Source organism: Pipra filicauda, unplaced genomic scaffold, assembly GCF_003945595.2.
Source record: "Pipra filicauda isolate LSUMZ 115617 unplaced genomic scaffold, ASM394559v2 scaffold147_size4022426_pilon, whole genome shotgun sequence".
Taxonomy (NCBI): domain Eukaryota; kingdom Metazoa; phylum Chordata; class Aves; order Passeriformes; family Pipridae; genus Pipra; species Pipra filicauda.
Genome location: NW_024103962.1, coordinates 419461 through 437185, shown reverse-complemented (window position 1 = coordinate 437185; position 17725 = coordinate 419461). Strand labels below are relative to the sequence as shown.

Here is a 17725-nt window from a genome sequence, read left to right as displayed (position 1 = left end):
GCAGCAGTTAACCATAGGAACAAGTAATTTCAGGACCGAAAGTTTTACAGGGATATTGATGTTACCCACAAATCCAGGTATATATTCAGGGTTAAAATGAGAAGAAATTCAGAAAGTGAAGGAGAAAAGATTTATTTAAAGCACCAGCACAACCTGAACTCAACTGTGATATTCTGTGTTAACCCTGTACTGTGCTTAAGCTAATGAATTTTTAAGGGTTTGATCCCAGTTGATATTAAACTGATTTAAAGCTACACAAGACTTTTGCCCACTTTCCCCTCTGGTGAAGAATGCACGAGCAAGCCCTTCCCATCAGCTGTGCATGCAGGTGCACCCTGTTTGTACACACTGTACTCAGCCTGTGTTTGAGTATGACACTTCCCTAACTTTGCTCATCCATAAGCAGAACAAGGCAACTTTGATCACAACCAAGTGGAAAGGGAAGCTGCAGGGAGAATCTCACATACGGGGACACCTCCACTCATTCAAAACTTCCCCGTCTCCCCACACATCACCATTCACTCCCAGGATCTAGCTCATGGAGAAGTCAATGCTCCCAGTCCTGGCTTCTCAATACAATCACCAGTGTAATGTGACACCTGAGAATACTCTGTGACTGTGAGCCTCCTTTAAGTCTTTACTGGGAAACAGTTATTTTAAATTTCTGGGGGTTTAACCTTCACCTACTTTGCTGTGGTACCTTGACTGTCCAGCAGCCTCACAATAATCCTGTCTGTGCTTAGACTTCAGTGAACTGGAAATGTGCCAATCACAAGATTTCAGCACTGTCAGGAGATAAAGCTTTTTAAATCCAACTATTTATATCTGCTGAAGTATCAGCTTATCTTGGTTATTGCTCTCGTACATTGCAGACAATCATTGAAATTAAGGCATTACTTTGGTGTCCAGAATGGGACAGCTGCTCAGAATACAGAGAACCTGCTTGGGAAAAGAAAGGCAGTAAGAATACATACAATCAACATGCTTTAAAAAGCAGCTGACATTTCATTACCTGGCTTGTCTTAAACTTTAGTAAAGACTTAATAGGAAAATGCAAGCAGGAGCATCAAAACAATGGATGGAACAACAGGGAAGGCAGAAGAGGCAGAGCTGATGTGTAATTTTGTGTTATCGTTATGTTAGGTTTTAATATGAAAAATACCAGAGCAAGAGGTGGAATAACAGAGAGACAACAGACACTGGTCTGTGCAGAAAAAGTGGATTCCCTGAAAAAGTTCCTTGACTCAGCACAAAGGAGAACAGCAAAGAAAAGATGCGATATTGCTTTCATGGAAAGAAAAAAAATCCTCACAAAAGCTTTGCACACAGGATGGGGAAGGCAATTGATAGGAAAATCAAACTTAGAGCACAGAATTCAGAGCCAAAGCAGACCATTCCAATCCCCTAGGATTTACCACCTTCAAAGTACAACACACAGGCCTAAAAACACAGTATGCACTGAATAACTTGCACAGAAATTCCACTGAGGACTTGCGATCTGTAGATTTGTCTCACATGGAAGTACTACAGTGTCAAGAAATAGCAAGTTTTTTGCAGGACAAGAGCAATGCTCAAGATAATTACACAAAATCTATGCCTGTGCTGCTCTTCTACTTGCTGACTACAAGGTAGACTGCAAGGATGGTAGTTCTACCACCAGGAGAGGACATGATCCCGAGCAGCAGTCCTGCTTCTGGAGATCACAGGAGAAAGCTGGAAGCTCAGTGGATTAACAGATTTTTCAAAGACATCAAGCTCCTCTTTGTCCTCTCGCTGTCCTTACCTTCACCCCAATATCTGATGCTTTGTTTCATATTTCTTCCTCAACAAAAGCTCCTCCACATGCCCCCAAAGGAGCACAGACAGTGGAAGGGGGAAGCCCAAATAACACCCTGTTGCGATGCTCCCAGGAGCATCACAGGAGAGTCACCAGCCCATCAAAGGCCTGTCTTTGCAAGTCCAGAGGAGCAGAGGAGCACAATGGTAGGTAGGAAGCCAAATTAGGGACTCAAGGGAAGGGACACTCTGCCTGGTTGCCTCCCAGGGCTCTCCCAGGACAGGTTTAGTCCCACTGCCCAGGCATGAAACCCATCAAGATAAGTCACTGGGAGCAACAATCTGGACCACCTCTCTCAGCTAATGGGGGCGTTGCTTCCCAGGGGTGCAGGGCACTTTATGAGATGTTGGGGAAGAACATTTTGAAACTTCACAATCTAAATTAAAATAGTCAAAACCCAGCTGAAGATCTCCAACAAAACCCCCTGACTATTACAAAGCCAGGCAACAGCATTTCTTGGGAGTCAGAACTAAACGAGCACACAGGTTGGGAATGATGAGTAATTGCCTTTTTTTAACAGAACATACAGCAAGTAGCTCTCAACACTAGAAACACTGTCTTAAGGCACATCTCACACAACCCATATTAATCCAGGCCAAAATTCCAGTTTTTAAAAGCACAGGTGTACTTACCCATAATCTACTCTGCTACTAAAGACATCTTTGTTTCATTCCCAGAGGTGGGTTCCAGCAGTTCATCCTCCAGAATTCTACAGATCTCTCATTAAAACAGAAGTAGTACTTGGAAAGCATTTTGCTGTTGTTTTCAAGGAAGCTGGAATGCTAGTTTGTAACAGCACATGAAGGTGTGCTTTCCAAGCACAGCAACACTGCACATTTCAACTCATAGGCAAGACTGCAAAAAAAAATTCCAGAAAGTCTCTTCCACCAAGTAGAGTTTTCAGTATTTCTGTGCCTCTGCTCTTTCAAAGCAGTGTGGCCATGCAGCTACAGCAACCTTTCACTCCTTCCTACCACCAGTGTGAAAACAATCCCTGAACTGGACAGCCCCTAAGTATGACATATGGAAAAACTGCATCATCTGTTTGAACAAGCCACAGTAGATCTTCACAATCAATAATTCTTCTCAATATACAGTGCTATAAAAAGTGACTGATGGCTCTCCATTTTCCCTATTTCAGGAAATGATCAGTTATAAGCAGAAGCCAGGTAACCTGTACAGGTTGAAAACACGTTTTGACAGTGTGTCAAGTACTGTTCTTGGGTTAAGACATGTCACCTGTTATGAATGCCACTGCTAGTCCTGAATGGAGTTTGAACTGCTTTCTACCATCTATGCATCTAGACATGAGGAGGCTCAACCTTGCAATACTAGTGAAATAGAGATTCCAAACCATAGTGACTAAGTAATTTTCAAGCTGTATTTGAAATCAATGCTGTTTGCATTTCACACAGAAATATGGGACTAACATTAAAGAAATTCTTCAACCTCATCACTTGATTTATATTTGTTTTATTATAAAATAAATACAAACCAAAGAGGTTTTACAGAAGTATATAAAAAAGTCTAGTACTGAGTCGACAGGGTCTGCCCAGAAGTTTTAGAGTAGCACCAACCCAGATGTCAGTTTTACAGAGAGGAAAAAGTACAAGAACCTTAAGGATGCCTTCTAATCAAGGTTGTACAGAAGAATCAGAAAGACCAGATATTCTCAGGTAGACAGGATTGCGCCTGTTCACAAATTTCTTCAGAATCCGGAACCTTTTCACCTGAGCTTTGCAGCCTTGGTGTGATACATATTTAAAGTACTTGCCATCTAGGGAAAAAACAAACAAACAAACTGTAAGTTATACCATGATATAAGTAAATACAAAATGCTCTCATTGTTTAAATCATGTGCAAACATCTAAGAAACTTTTCAGAACTTGAAGGTATTAAAATCCAAGACATGCACATTAGAGATATAACTGTAGTGATAAATACTCTATCCTCACTTAACCCACAAAACATTACATTAATATAAATTATGCTGTCTTGCAAAATATTTTTTTCTTTCTTAAATTTTTGCTCTGCAAATAGATCACAAAGCAAAATTTCAAGGGTGTAAAGCAGCATTGATATCATACATTAACTTATTATGCTGGATAAGGAAAATAGAGGCTCACATTGACACCAGTAAGACACCAATAAGCACTAAAACTTCATTCAAGAAAATCAGAACTGGAACAACCTTTTTAGCCAGCTGGAAATAAAAGCTGCAAGACATTTGATAACGTACTAACAACCAAAAAGCCCAACTTTCATTATAAGAAATTGTTTTATTAAGTCCAGAAGATAAAGTTATAGAAACAAAGTTATAGACAACAAACAAGTTGACAACCAGAAGTCCACACCAGTGTATGAGCCATGGCCTCCATGACATATTCCCATTCTCAACTTAGCAGCTGATTCTTGGCCTGATCCTCCACTTGGTTTTGGCAGCATTCCAAACAATGCTACTGAAGAGGTAAAGATCTTCATCTTCGTATCAAACTGCTGATGGTTTTCACTCAAGACTCTCTGTCCTCCTCTTTCCTGCACTACAACACCCCCATGGTCCTTAATGTCCAGCTGCTCCCCAGCATTTGCTGAGACACTGCCTAGGCTGGCAGCCAGCAAGCAAACTCTCCGCTGTCCTCACAACATTCCCTCAGGAGTGTGTTGTGCCTTTGTGAAATTGTGGTTTGAAGGTTAAACAAGATAAACAGTATTGTGACTGCTCAAACAGGGCCAGATAAAACAGAATTCTAAACCAGGATAAGACAAGTTATGCAAAATATGCCTCATTGCTAAATATCAAACCAATTTAAACATTTTTCATGTGTAGCTCCAAAGACAAGGATATTTCCTAGAAGGAAGAAATTGCATTTCTTCCAAGGAGCAGAACAGCTGCATCCCATCTTATTAGGGCTAGAACTAGACAGCATTTCTGTTCTATGTAGTGAAAAGGAAAAAACATGTAGCATTACCCTTTCCCAGTAAAATTCCAGCCACCAGAGCTTTTTCATATGAAAGGTTTTTATTTTCCTGCCAGTTCCTTTTTGCCAAGTACCGGCTAAAATGGAAGGCTGGCCACCAGTCCTTCCTGGAGTTCCACTCTTGCTTGATCCAGTCAAGATGCTTCTCAGAGCTGGAAAAAGGTTAAACAAGTTACATAAAAGTTTAAATTGTGATGAAAAGATTATTAGGAGACACTGACACTTATAACAGGCTTGCTACAAGTCTCCTAAATTGCTAACATAGACATACCGACTTTATACTCAGACTGAAACACTAATCTAAACAGAAATAAGCTATTTTTTTAAATCACTGGCAACACTCGTTGAGGCAGGAGGCAGTCTAAATAAGACTTTAGCAGTCTTATTTAGATTTGGCAATAACACAAATTATGGTGTGAAATGAAGCAAGCCTTTTGACTTTTGTGCCAGTTTGTCAACAGTAATATGGAAGTTTCTTCAAGTTTGTCAACAAATTGGTAGTATGAAGGGGCTGGTTTGTTTTTAGGAAAGGTTTGTGTTACTCTAGGCATACTCAAAGACTAACTTATCCCAAATAGTTATTACTGTTATTGCATAACACCCTTAAAAAGAATCATAAAATATGCTGAGTTGGAAGGGACCCACGAGGATCATCAAGTCCAACTCTAAACTGAGCATTTCAGAAACAAAAGCTCTTTCCAGTCCCTCAAGGGAGCCTACAAGGAAGCTGGAGAGGTTTTTGCAAGGGCCTGTAGTGACAGGACAAGAAGGAATAGCTTCAAACTGAGAGAGGACAGGTTTAGATCAGATATTAGGAGAAATTCTTCACTCTGAGGATGGTGAGGCACTGGAACAGGTTGCACAGAGCAGCTGTGGATGCCCCATCCCTGGAAGTGTTCAAGGCCAGGTTGGACGGGGCTTGAGCAACCTGGTCTAGTGGAAGGTGTCCCTGTCCATGGCAGGGGGGCTGGAACTAGATGGTCTTCAAGGTCCCTTCCCAAACTATTCTAGGATTCTACAAAACCATCTGCAACAGGAAGCAACATTCCCATAAAATGACCAAGATGCCCAGTATATTTCAAGATACTCTGAAGTTGTGTATTCAAAAACAAAAATGAAGGCAAAGTTAGAGTATCATACTACTTTTAGTAATTTAGGCAACAACACTCCTAGCTCTAATCCACTAGCTTCTGGTCTTAACAGCAGATGCTGTGTAGGTAGAGGTGGCAATAAAGCAGTAGAATGGGTCAAATTCAGTGCCAAATTAATTAACCGGAAATATTTAGGGCTTGAAACACACAACAGCCTGTTTGTTGGGTAAAATAAAGCCTAGACATTGGAGGCCTTCTGGGTGCAGATTGTCAGAGATGGCTTCTTCTGAAATCAGAGGCCATGTCTGTCAGAGTTGGCAAGGACATCAATCTCCAGGCACATTGGCTCAGATTTTAACAATACACCCACCAGCTGCACCCTGTAACAGTTACCACCATCACACAACCCACCAATCTGCACGGTACCAGCCCTGGTGCAGCCCAGCAGTTCTCAAAACAGCTTCCAACAATGCACACGTAACAGAACTGAACAACCAACAACCTTCCTGCCCCGAAAGAGGGCGATCAGTGACGGGCAGCAAATGCTACCCCAACGTCTGAATAACTCTTTGTGCATAAAGATGTAACTTGTTAAAAAAACAAAACAAAACAAACACCACAGCTTTTTTCAGGAAATGCAGTACTGGAAATTTTGAATTCTTCTCAATACTTTCTTCTTCCCTCCTAACAAGAGCACACTGCAGCCAAGCAGTGCCACAGAACTCAGAGTAGGCCAGGCAACTCTTCCCTTCACCAGCAGGAAGAGAAAGGCTACACAGGGACACTTTGCCAATTGCCAAAGGCAGAGACTTGATACATTTGTTTTTAGCACATTGCATCAGAGATACTTACATTACAATTTGTTTCACCTGTCTTGCCAAGCAACTCCATGCTTTTACATTTTCTTTCCAGCCAGCATAATCCAGGGCCGCAAAAATAACTTCTAGCCCCAGTCGACGCTTTTTTCTTTTCTCTGAAAAAAGGTTAAGCTGATTAATGACTTACTTAGACCAAGATGAACTCATTAGTAAGCAACAACTGAAATACAGATCTCTATCCTGCCTCCCCAAATGCTGCTACTGTCCCCATTACTGAGGGTGCCCCCTATTGCCTTCTGCTGCTTCCAAGAGCTGAAGTTAAGGAATACTTCCTGTCTCTAGAAAACAACTCACACCAGAGACACTCTGTGCCTACTCCCATCCTGCTCAAACACTGCTGATTCAAGAGGAACACATACAACACTCACTTATCACATGCTTTTTCCAAAGAGAGTTGCTATTTCCAAAGCTCGCTAATCAGTGCCTCCAACTGGCACCTCTGCTCAATACATTCTTCCCATAGGAAGGGAACACAATGGCTCTGGAATACTTCAAATCCCAAGATGCCACCAAAAAAATCAAACCTGATACCAAAATGACTAAAGTGGACATTTCACATCATTTGTTAGGTGTCACCAGAGTTCTTAAAACAACACTTGACCTATGACAGCAGGTAAATGAGGAAAAAGTTACGTTTACCTGTATAAATGTCTTCAAAAAATCAGGTTGTATTAATTAGCTACGAAAAGTTAGCAAATGTATCACAAATGAACAGAAAAAGGGAGGTTCCAGCCAAACAGTCTTTTTTTTACCTCCTTCCAATGAAGAATCACAGAATAGTTTGGGTTGGAAGAGACTGTAAAGATCATCTAGTTCCAAACCCCCTGCCTTGGGCAGGGACGCCTTCCACTAGACCAGGTTGCTCAAAGCCCCATCCAACCTGGCTTTGAACACTTCCAGGGCTGGGGCATCCACAGCTAATCTGTGCAACCTGTTCCAGTGCCTCACCACCCTCACAGCCAAAAATTTCTTCCTCAAATCTCTTCTAAACATACCCTCTGTCAGTTTAAAGCCATTAAGCCCTATCATATTAGAAAGGAGAACAATCTTCATTCAGGGGCATTTCACGAACCTGTTGACCTGCTGGGACATACCAGATCACAGTAAGACAGACAACTTGGAATACAATTGATCTGCATGGAAAAAAGTTTCCAAATTGGAAGACTTTTCTACCAACTCCAAGATAAAGCTCTCTTGATTAATCAATAACAATGAACTAAATAACAGATCCATCTCAATTCCTCCAGAAGAAAAAGAATAAATAAATAAATCAGAGATCCTCAAAAGGGAACAGAGACCCTGGAATTCAGAGTAGAGTACCTAAAAAAAAATTTAAATTATTTTTGAGATTCTGGCTGTGCCTTACAACAGTTTGCTTTGATCAGCCTTTAAAATGAGAAAGGTATTTGTTTACAGAAGTTTGTAAATGCCTACTCACACATTCAACTTAAAGGTTTCTGTGATTGGAAAGCCGGGATTTGGGTTGTTTTTTGGTTTTTTTTCTTAACAAACAAAACTACTTTAAAAAGCAGAAAAGAGAAAAGGTAGACTTACTTGATTTTTGAAGCATGGTATTAAAATCTATCATAAGTTCATGAGACGGAACAATATCATGCAAGATCTGAAAATTAAAAGGCAAAACCCAGACACATTATTTTCATGTGAAAACTTTTGAACACTTCTACCTGATCAAGAGAAGCACAGGCTTCAGAATTTTAGGGGACTAATTCAGAAAATTAAGCAATCTAGTACTTTACTGCCTTGGTGTAAAGAATGAGTGTCTAGGTCCATTTTGCACATCTGTGACACTACTCTGAGACACAATCAATGAAATACTTTGATAGCTGCTAAAAAAACACTACATGAGGCAAATACAATATAGATTGAAGCCCAAATCCAGAAGGCAATGTCATTTTCTTCCCAGGCCAGTCCTAGCTGCCCTGTCCACTGCTCTGTGCATTGGATCAGTTTCTGGACCTATCAAACCAGTTCTTTGATATGTCACTACTTTTTAAGAGGCTAGTGTCTAAAGCCACTGCTAAAAAGCCCTGAGAAGGTGGAATTGTATACATATACCCTGCAGTTTAAAAGCCTAAACTTTATAAAGCTGTTTTTAAACACCACCTGCACTAACGAAAGCACATTAGTGCCATCAAGTGGCAACACAGGCTGCAAAACATTGTTTGCAAGCAGTACGAAGATCAAGGAGTGAGGGTAAGGAAAGCAGACAATTAAGAGCAACTGTACAAAAGCTTAGTCAAGCAAGGTCTTGCCTGCCAACAACCAGCAGACATTAACTTTTATTTTAGCTTTAATGCACAGCTCATTAAAAACAAGCAGAGAAACTAACTGCTAGATAGGACCAATATGTGAAAGAGCAAGCATCTAATAATTTCTACAATATTGTGAAGGTCAAACTTAAACAGAAATCAATGCTTGTTATGTACAAGACTGCTGATACAGACTTGTAGGACCATGTAAATATGTTCTCTGAGCTTGCACACTGACTTTAAAAACTGATACGATGTATCAGTTAAAGGCAAAGCAAGAACTGGAATTCAAAGACAGTAAAGGATACTGCTCCCTCCTGTAACTTCCCTCCAACCCTCTGCTTCCCACAAAGAATACAACAGGGTAAATAATGTCACAGAGTTCAAGGGAACCAAAGTGTCGGACCACCACTCAACATGAATGACACAGACTGTATCTCCCATGGAACACATACCTTCAGTGCAGAGATGACTGATTTCTTTGATTCACCCTGTCTCTTCAGGAATTGGTAGAGGTAGACGTGAGCATTGGGATTGGCAGGAAACTTTGAGTTGTAGGCATATTCATTCAATACTTGGCGGGCTTCATTATGGTCTCCATAGAATTCCAACAGCTAGAAGAAGTGAAGTCATTAGTTTGCCAGATACATGTAATCAAACTCCTACAACTAACTTTGGACTACCACAAAACTATCCAATAGCACGATCTGTAGCTAAGAGTGCAGCATATTAGGTAAGACTAAGAACAGTGTATTTTCATTTTACTGGCTACTCTCATGACAGAGAGACAAAAGTTCATACATAGAAGCTACTATATGAGAAAATTCCTTAACACTTCATTGTCAAAGAATTATCAGCACTTGCTCCTTGGAAAAAGAGCCTGTCACGTCTTTAAAGAGAGAACTTGGTGGATGCCAGCACCAAGGAAAATTCCCTAAGATGTGCTTAGAGAAGTCAGAGCTTATCAGCTTATCAGAGTAAATAATTCCAAAGAGATTTCAAGGTTAACTTTATTTCTTAATTACAAATTCTAAGCAGATATTTAAAAAACCCAAAACAAAACATAGAGGGGCTGCATTTTTGGCACCTCTAACATTTAATGTATCCAGAAAAAACACTGCCCTACCAAAAGACAGAGAACTTGTTTTCAAGAATTCAAACAAAAGCAACTATGTTCCAGTTTCTGTAGCACCATGAAAAAAAAAATATGCAAGCTGTTTGTCTATTTCTTTCTCTTGACAATGCACAGATAAAGTCCTTTTTGTACTCTGTGCAGGCTCTGCAGTTCTACCAAGAGTAAACTGTGCTCTATATCAAAGCCAGTGACATACATGTACAAACGCAGAGCTTTTAAAATATTTTGTTTTCACCCACACACACATAAAAAAGCTGCAGACAGGCATCCTAATGAAAATTAGACAAAAGAAATACATGTGTGAAACATGCCCTTACGTCCACATAGCATTTCACAAAGAGATCCCAGACTCCAGGTATTTTAATAATCTCCTTTAAGTTCACCGCTGCCTTCCGAAAGCAACTGTGCATTTCCTGTTCAACAGACAAGTCTGCAAATCCATCCAGACCTACCAAAACACCAAAGAATAACACAGTTAGCTCTGTCAAGCAAATGAAGACCTTGAAGAGGCGGTGCACCTGAGACAAACACATTTTGCTAAACAGGTACTCCAGGCAAAGAGCTTCTAAGAAAAGATGCCTCAGTTTTCTCAGGAACGAAACAAGAAATTTTCACTGCTCTTCAATCAAATTTATTATCCTGCAATTTCAGCTTATGGAGCCCAATAAGCAGTACTCCAAGACTCGAAGATGCTACCAGCACAAGGTCCATTAACCAAATCCAACACTTAGTTTTCACAGAAACAAGTTTCACAGAAACTGTTATCAGTTAGATTAGATCTTAATCTAACTGATAACATAGGTATATGCAGAATTAGATGTGACACACTTGTAGCAACTTAGGTATCTTTAAATAAACAGAAGTTCAAACACAAGTTTTCAGGGCTTTGCTATCACTCAAAATTTGAGCAGCAATCAAGCAGTTGCACACCTATTAACCCACTGCTTTAAGTGAATACATTCCTCTGACATTATGTGGTTCTATTTCACACTGGCTGGATATAAGAAATGTGATTCAGGGAGACAAAAAAGTTTCAGAACAGCCATACAGGGCACTTCAGAAAGGTGGGGGTCAGTGTGCTATTCTGGCACCACCATCACTGCTGATACAGAATCACGTATCAGCCATACCACCAAATGTTGAAAAGTTCAGTAAAGGAAAAGACATCATTGCAAACTGTGGTGTCTGCACAAGCCAGCTAGTTAAAGTTTACACTTCAATCCAAAAAACACTTACCACGCTCCAACAAGACGTTCTTCTGCTTAGACCAGCTATAGTAGTCCAACAGTCCCCTGTAAGCCTGAATCAGTTTCATTTCTTTATCCTGAAGGGCTGTTTGTTCTCCAAACCTCCAGCTTTCTGCCAGGGACAGGTTTTGGTAAGCTTCATCAATTTGCCCATTACAAAGGAGATGAAAGACATGCTCCAAGCAGACCTGCAATTCAAACAGTCCAAAGCACAGCACTTCACACCTCCAACGGAGAGATTTTCAGCAATACAGCAAAGTTCTACACACGTGTGTAGCAAAAGAGACTTCCTGACATGCACAAAAAAATACTGCCAACACAGTTAATACAGTATTTTAATTAGAAATTAAAATATTCCTTTTTATCCAAAAAGTATCTTTACAAAGAATTTTGGAGAAAAAGGAAAGAATGGGAGATTACAAGTGTCACTCTGGGGAGGGAGATAAGCCAAGAACCTATATATTTCTTTCTGTCTGAAGATGCTGGAGAAACATTAGTAATTGAAAGCATATCTGACATAAAAAGATACTTTCTACCCCACAGGTTTCAAAAGCTTCAGTCTTTTCACTTCCCAGAGATACCTTCTCAGGAAAAGGGCTGAAGCACTTGAAATCTGTGGGGCAGAAAGCCACCCATCAGGTGGCAGACACTCAGTGCTACTTATCAAGGCAGCAGAAAGCAGTTGTCTCAAAAACCTGCTGATCTTTAACAAGTGCTGTACCTGTTTTAGATCTAGAAATGACATGAGGAAACCCAGTTGGGTTGCATTTGCTGATTTTTCATTTGTCTACCCAACTGCAGAGCACCTGAAAGAGGGATGTCCTACCACCCTATCATGTTGATTAGGCACTGGATCAAAGCCTAAACCTCCACTTAACTCTAGCAAACTCTTGTACACAACTTCCTTTGAAGACTTTCAACAACAGAATGAAAGACAGAAGCACCATCCCAAGTAAGAAACAGCCAAGGAAACCAAAACAGTATAGGTTTGAATGAGCCACCCCAGGAAAAAACCCTGCAGCTGAGTGACACAGATGTGCACAGTGTGCTGTTTCATAGTCAGATTTTGAGTGCACAGTGTGCTACTCAAAAAGTGAGATAACGATAGCAACATTTAAGTCAGGAGCACAGTGGTCAAATTAAGGACTGGAAACAAAACTTGGCAGGTGTTAACCTGTAATTAGATGTCATTGAGGCATGCATGAGAACTAATTTAACTGTTTCAAATTCAAATAAAAAGCTTAATTAAAGGGTTTAGGCACTTCTAAGAACTGAGAATATGCATTTGTGACCAAATATATAGGCCAAAAGAGATAAGGTTAGGTATAAAATAACATTAAAATATCATGCAATTGGTAACTCAAATGTATTATCCTCTTCTTCTTTTGACGCTGATGTCAGTAATATATTTCAAAAGAGAGACTCAGAAGCTAATATTCAATAAGTGTTCAGGTAAATGTAGAAAATCATCAAGACTGCTTTAAGTATACTCACCTTCAAATACCTTTTTACTCCTAAAGTTTTCATCTGTTCCACGAAACAGTTGAACTCTTTCATGCTGCTATGGGAATGATGGCACAAAATTTCAGTTCCTATTCTCCAAATCATCTATGGATGGGGAGCAAGAGATTCAAATACAACCTTAATACAAAAATGGCAACAGTCACCATATATACAGTCTTATCAAACTTAGTTACTGTAGCACATAAAAAAATGTACAGTTGAATCGTGAATAAAAAAATAACACTAAGTATTATCTACTGCTATAGTAACTTACATATTCATCTTGTAAGACTTTTACAGTCATTCAGTGCATGCTACATAATTACTCATTATAAATGCAGCACTCCAGCAAAGCTTATGGAAACTGCATTGTCAGAAGGTTCCTCCCTCCTATCACTGAAAAATTATGTTCTCCTTTGATATGATCCCACTGAGACAGAAGGTATACACAGTTCTTTGAACATAGTAATAAAAATTATTTCCAATTAGATGTAGCTTCCCATCTACATGCACCTGTTTTAAAGGTCTGCAAGTTAGCAATATTCAAGTACTCCATTTCTTTAAGAGCTCTGATCCCTTTCCTTCCACTTGCTTCCATCTCAGTACCTGTGAGGAGTTTTGCAAGTACTGGAAGAGCCAGTAACGACCTAAATAAGCCACTAACTTTCAAACAGATTCTGACTGACGCCTGTGCCAGAGGCAAACACACTCACTGCTTTTCCATTTTAGAAGACTACTTTAAGCTGACTTTTCATAGATACACTCCTGCTGGAATTAATTTATACCAAGCCAAGTTTTCATCTCTTGTGCTGAGAATCTGTGTTAAAAAAAAAAACAACCAACACAAAAAAAAAAACAAAAAAAAAAAAAAAAAAAAAAAAAAAAAAAAAAAAAAAACAAAAAAACAAAACCCCCCACACTAAACCCAACACAACCCCACAAAACCAGCCTGCAAGCCCAAAGAACTTTTCAGGACTGCTGAGCACCCTGTCAGGAAAAACACTGCAGGTTCTCAGCACCCCTGAAAGTGAGACCTCAGCAGAATCAAGCTCTAGCAAGATGGGTTAAACCCTCAGCAGAGACATGTCTGTGCAGGGGCAGGCTTTTGGTGAGTAATTGGACAGCATTTGCCTTGAGCACTTACAGTGAGGAGGTCTGGTGTACTTCCTGCAGCCTGCCACTCAAGAGTTTCTACACCAACATCTGAATAGTTGCTCATTTGCTTTTAGAAGCTTCAACGTCTTTATTTTCTAGTCTAATTTATGAAAGTTGAGTAATTTTTCAGGTCTTACCTGCGATTCTTTTTTTTTTTAAATTAAAAAAAAAATCAAACCTGTGATTAATTAATTAAGACAAATGTTGGTCCTGAAGTGTCATAGACGCTGCTTGCAAGTATTTTTTCAACTGCAAAAGAACCCAGATAACAGACATGGACTTACCTCTGATGGACTGATGGGTTCTCTGGAATAGTCCTTCTCCAGTGACTCAACATAGAAGGTCAGAAACTCTGCAGCCCTTTTCCACTGCTTTTGTAGCATGGCATCCTGAATGTAACTTAGACACGCTTCCTTGCTCTTCTTGAAGTTCACTTTGTTTTCATGGGAAGATGCTAAACAAACAAACAAGCAACAAAAAGGTCAACCGAGCCCACAACTGTCACCTATTCAGATGACAATGTGCCCCCCATTTCAGTATCTTTCTTGGACACTACAGAAAGTGATCTTAAACTCTGTGGTTTTGAAGATAAACACACCTACAAGTCCACAGTAAAAAAAAACTATGGGAAAAGCCAAAAATATAATATGAAATGGCATTTTCTACAAACAGCACACAGCTGCAGACACTTAAAACAGTGATGAGCCAATTATTTCACACTCCTGCCCTACCAGAATTAGAAGCCCATAGTGCTTAGATAGCTTCACAGCACATTTTGTGATATTTTAGGGGCAACTCTCTTCACTTATTAATCATTGTCTAAGTGTGTGACCCCACTCTGCTGAAGATTTGCATACATGTATACAAACAGGCTATTCCAGTGCCAAAGCTAAGCAATTCCCACAAAGATAAATGTAGATAATTATTCTCTTTTGAGTACAAAAGAGGCCATTTAGCCTTTTTACATGAATAGTGGGTCAACTTACGTTGAAACCAGCACTTCGTGCCCAGATCTGTTTAAAAATCACGGCTGCATGCCATGGCCCTACAACAGTGCTCATCCATAAAAGCCTTCTGCAAGGTACATGAAGTGTTCACCAAGGCACCTCCTACCTGGAGGAGGCAAAGGAATTACCTAACTTAGCCAGCATTTGAGTTATCACAAAATCACAGAACTGTTAGGATTGGAAGGGACCTCTGGAGATCATCCAGTCCAACCCCCCTTACCAAGGCAGGGCCACCTCTCGCAGGTGACACAGGAACTCGCCCAGGTGGGTTCTGAATGTCTCCAGAGAAGGTGACTCCATGGTCTCCCTGGGCAGCCTGTTCCAGCGCTCTGCCACCCTCAATGTAAAGAAGTTCTTCCTCATGTTGAGGTGAAACTTCTTGTGTTTTAGTTTATGGTCACTGCTTCTCATCCTGTCGCTGGGCAGCACTGAAAAGAGTCTGACACTGTCCTCTTGGCATCCGCCTTTGACATCTTTATATGCAATAATGTAATTCCCTCTCAGTCTTCTCCAGACTAAACAGGCCCAGCTCCTTCAGTCTCCCCTCATAAGAGATGCTCCAGACCCCTTATCACGTTTGTGGCCCTCTGCTGGACCCTCTCCGGTAGCTCCTTGTCTTTCCTGTACTGAGGAGCCCCGAACTGGACACAGCACTGCAGCTGTGCCTCGCCAGGGCCGAGTGGAGGGGCAGGATCACCTCCCTGCACTTCCTAATGCACCCCAGGACATCACCTGGCCGCAAGAGCACGCTGCCGCCTCATAAAACAACTAAGGCTATTTTCGAATCTCTTTCTCCCCGCTAACAGACGATTTGGAGAACGGGAGCTGAAATTTGGTGCCATCCTTCCCAAGGCAGCAGGAAGGAGCTCACAACAAGAACTCACGCAGCCAGCGCCGCCCTTACCCGGCTGGTGGAGGAGCACCGGCAGGAAGGGCAGGTGCAGGGGCGGCTGCAAGGTGCTCCCTGCCGGGGCGGCGGGGCTCCTCTTTCTCCCCACCGCGGCCTCCTCATCTTCCTCCTCCTCCAGGAAGCTGTCCATGGCGCCGCGGGCAGACCAGCACCTCCTCAGCTCATCCGCAGCGGGCAGTAGGCACCTCCCACCTCGTGAGGCAAGATCCGCCGGCCAAGCCGAATCCGGAGGGTCAGCTCGGACTGGGCGGGCAGCTACGGGACCTCCTCCTCACGCCGGCGATTCCCGGCAGGCGCGTGCGGCATGGGCGGGGCGATCCCGGCGGGCACCCGCGCCCTGAGGAACATGGAGCGGCTTTGCCGCCATGACCGGTGAGGGGGGCGGGAAACTGCCGTGCGCATGCGCGGCGGGAGAGCGGGGCACCGCCGCCGCCATGATGGAAGCGGGCGCTCCGTGTCCTCGTGGCGGCGGTGTGCGCTTTTCCTCGCTTCCCTCTGCCTATGGAAGTGGGAAAATGAGGAATGTCGGCCAAGGGTGAAGCAGGAGGGATGGGGAGCGGCACAGGACGATAGCCGGGAGTGTGTAGTGGTGTGGTAGGGCGGTGTTTAATTCTACACGTATCACAAACAAAGCGTCACTAGAGCCCTGGCTAATGCCCAGGTTACTCTCAAAGTGACTTAGCGAGGTCCTTTGTCACTCTTTCCATTAGCTGTGTTGCTGCTTTTCTGTAAGTTTGTAATTCATCATGTTCTACAGAAGTAAAGGATTCCCAGTCAAAATCCTGTGCCTTGTAGAGCAACAATGTTGCCTATGCTACCGCAGAATACCTGGGTTCTGGGACTCTGCCTCAACCACAGATTCTGATTTGTACAAGTTTGTGCTGGGACTTGTTTCTTTAAACCACTTGTGGAAACTGAGTTTTTCGTGGACTATTTTGATGTGGGTAAAGTCCAGTTTTCTGTGTACAATTTTACAGAGTTTTTTCAGAACAGCTCTAAAATGGGAGAGTGTGTAAACAATCAACTGGCTCAGATTGAAGGTTCATGTAATGCAGTATCCTGGTTCAGCTGTGATCAATAACGTGTGTCAAGAGAATAGTACAAGGCAGAACAGTTGTTTGCAGTATATGAACACTGAACCTCAGTACCATACCTTAATACGACATTTAATAAGTGTGTAGGGACAACAGAAGTCTCCCTTTACTTTTTCTCTATTTTTAATCCTGTGTTCTTCCAGTATACAACCAGCATTTCAGTTCATAAATATTTTGTATTATTAATTGACAATTAACTTACTGGACTAGTGATGATAAACTGTCATATAGCACCACCTCTCTAAGAGTGTCATCTTCTTTTACTGTCCTTTATAATTGACACCCTCTGTGAGTGTCTCATTGATCTTTGGTGTTCCCCAAGCGTGATGGCACTTCCTACAACACTTCTGATCTTTTGTTAGATCAATTCCCTAATTTCAGTATCCAGAGTTTTTGCAGATTCTTAGATAAACTTAGCCAACTGATCTTGTTAGTGGGTATTAGTTATTTTAGTAGGTATTTTACTGCAGAATAGATAGGAGAGCTGATTTGTAACTGTAGATACACACAAAATGTTAGATTTCCCATGTGCAGTGGGGCTACTCTCATAGTTGAATACATCTGTTTCCAACATTGGGGTTGAAGACTGAAGGAAATTTTGCCTAAAATATCTAAATTGA

At 41.4% G+C, this 17725-nt stretch overlaps 1 protein-coding gene across 1 annotated transcript; it reads right to left on the bottom strand.

The window, feature by feature from the left end:
• Window positions 1-3290: 3290 nt before the first annotated feature.
• On the bottom strand, window positions 3291-16352 carry TAF1A (TATA-box binding protein associated factor, RNA polymerase I subunit A). The gene is made up of 10 exons (XM_027721290.2): window positions 16006-16352; window positions 14379-14548; window positions 12931-13044; window positions 11426-11624; window positions 10507-10637; window positions 9510-9668; window positions 8339-8405; window positions 6759-6879; window positions 4807-4967; window positions 3291-3614 (listed from the first exon to the last, which is right to left on the bottom strand). The coding sequence occupies exons 1-10, from the start codon at window positions 16139-16141 to the stop codon at window positions 3472-3474; spliced, it is 1401 nt and encodes a 466-aa protein (XP_027577091.2). The 5' UTR covers window positions 16142-16352; the 3' UTR covers window positions 3291-3471.
• Between the last annotated feature and the right edge of the window lie 1373 nt (window positions 16353-17725).

Coding starts and splice junctions, on each gene's coding strand:
- TAF1A (XM_027721290.2), bottom strand. CDS start 16,141: ATGGACAGCTTCCTGGAGGAGGAGGAAGATGAGGAGGCCGCGGTGGGG. Junction 13,045..14,378: donor AACCCATCAGTCCATCAGAG/GTAAGTCCATGT, acceptor CCCCATCCATAG/ATGATTTGGAGAATAGGAAC. Junction 8,406..9,509: donor CAGTCATCTCTGCACTGAAG/GTATGTGTTCCA, acceptor TTTAATTTTCAG/ATCTTGCATGATATTGTTCC.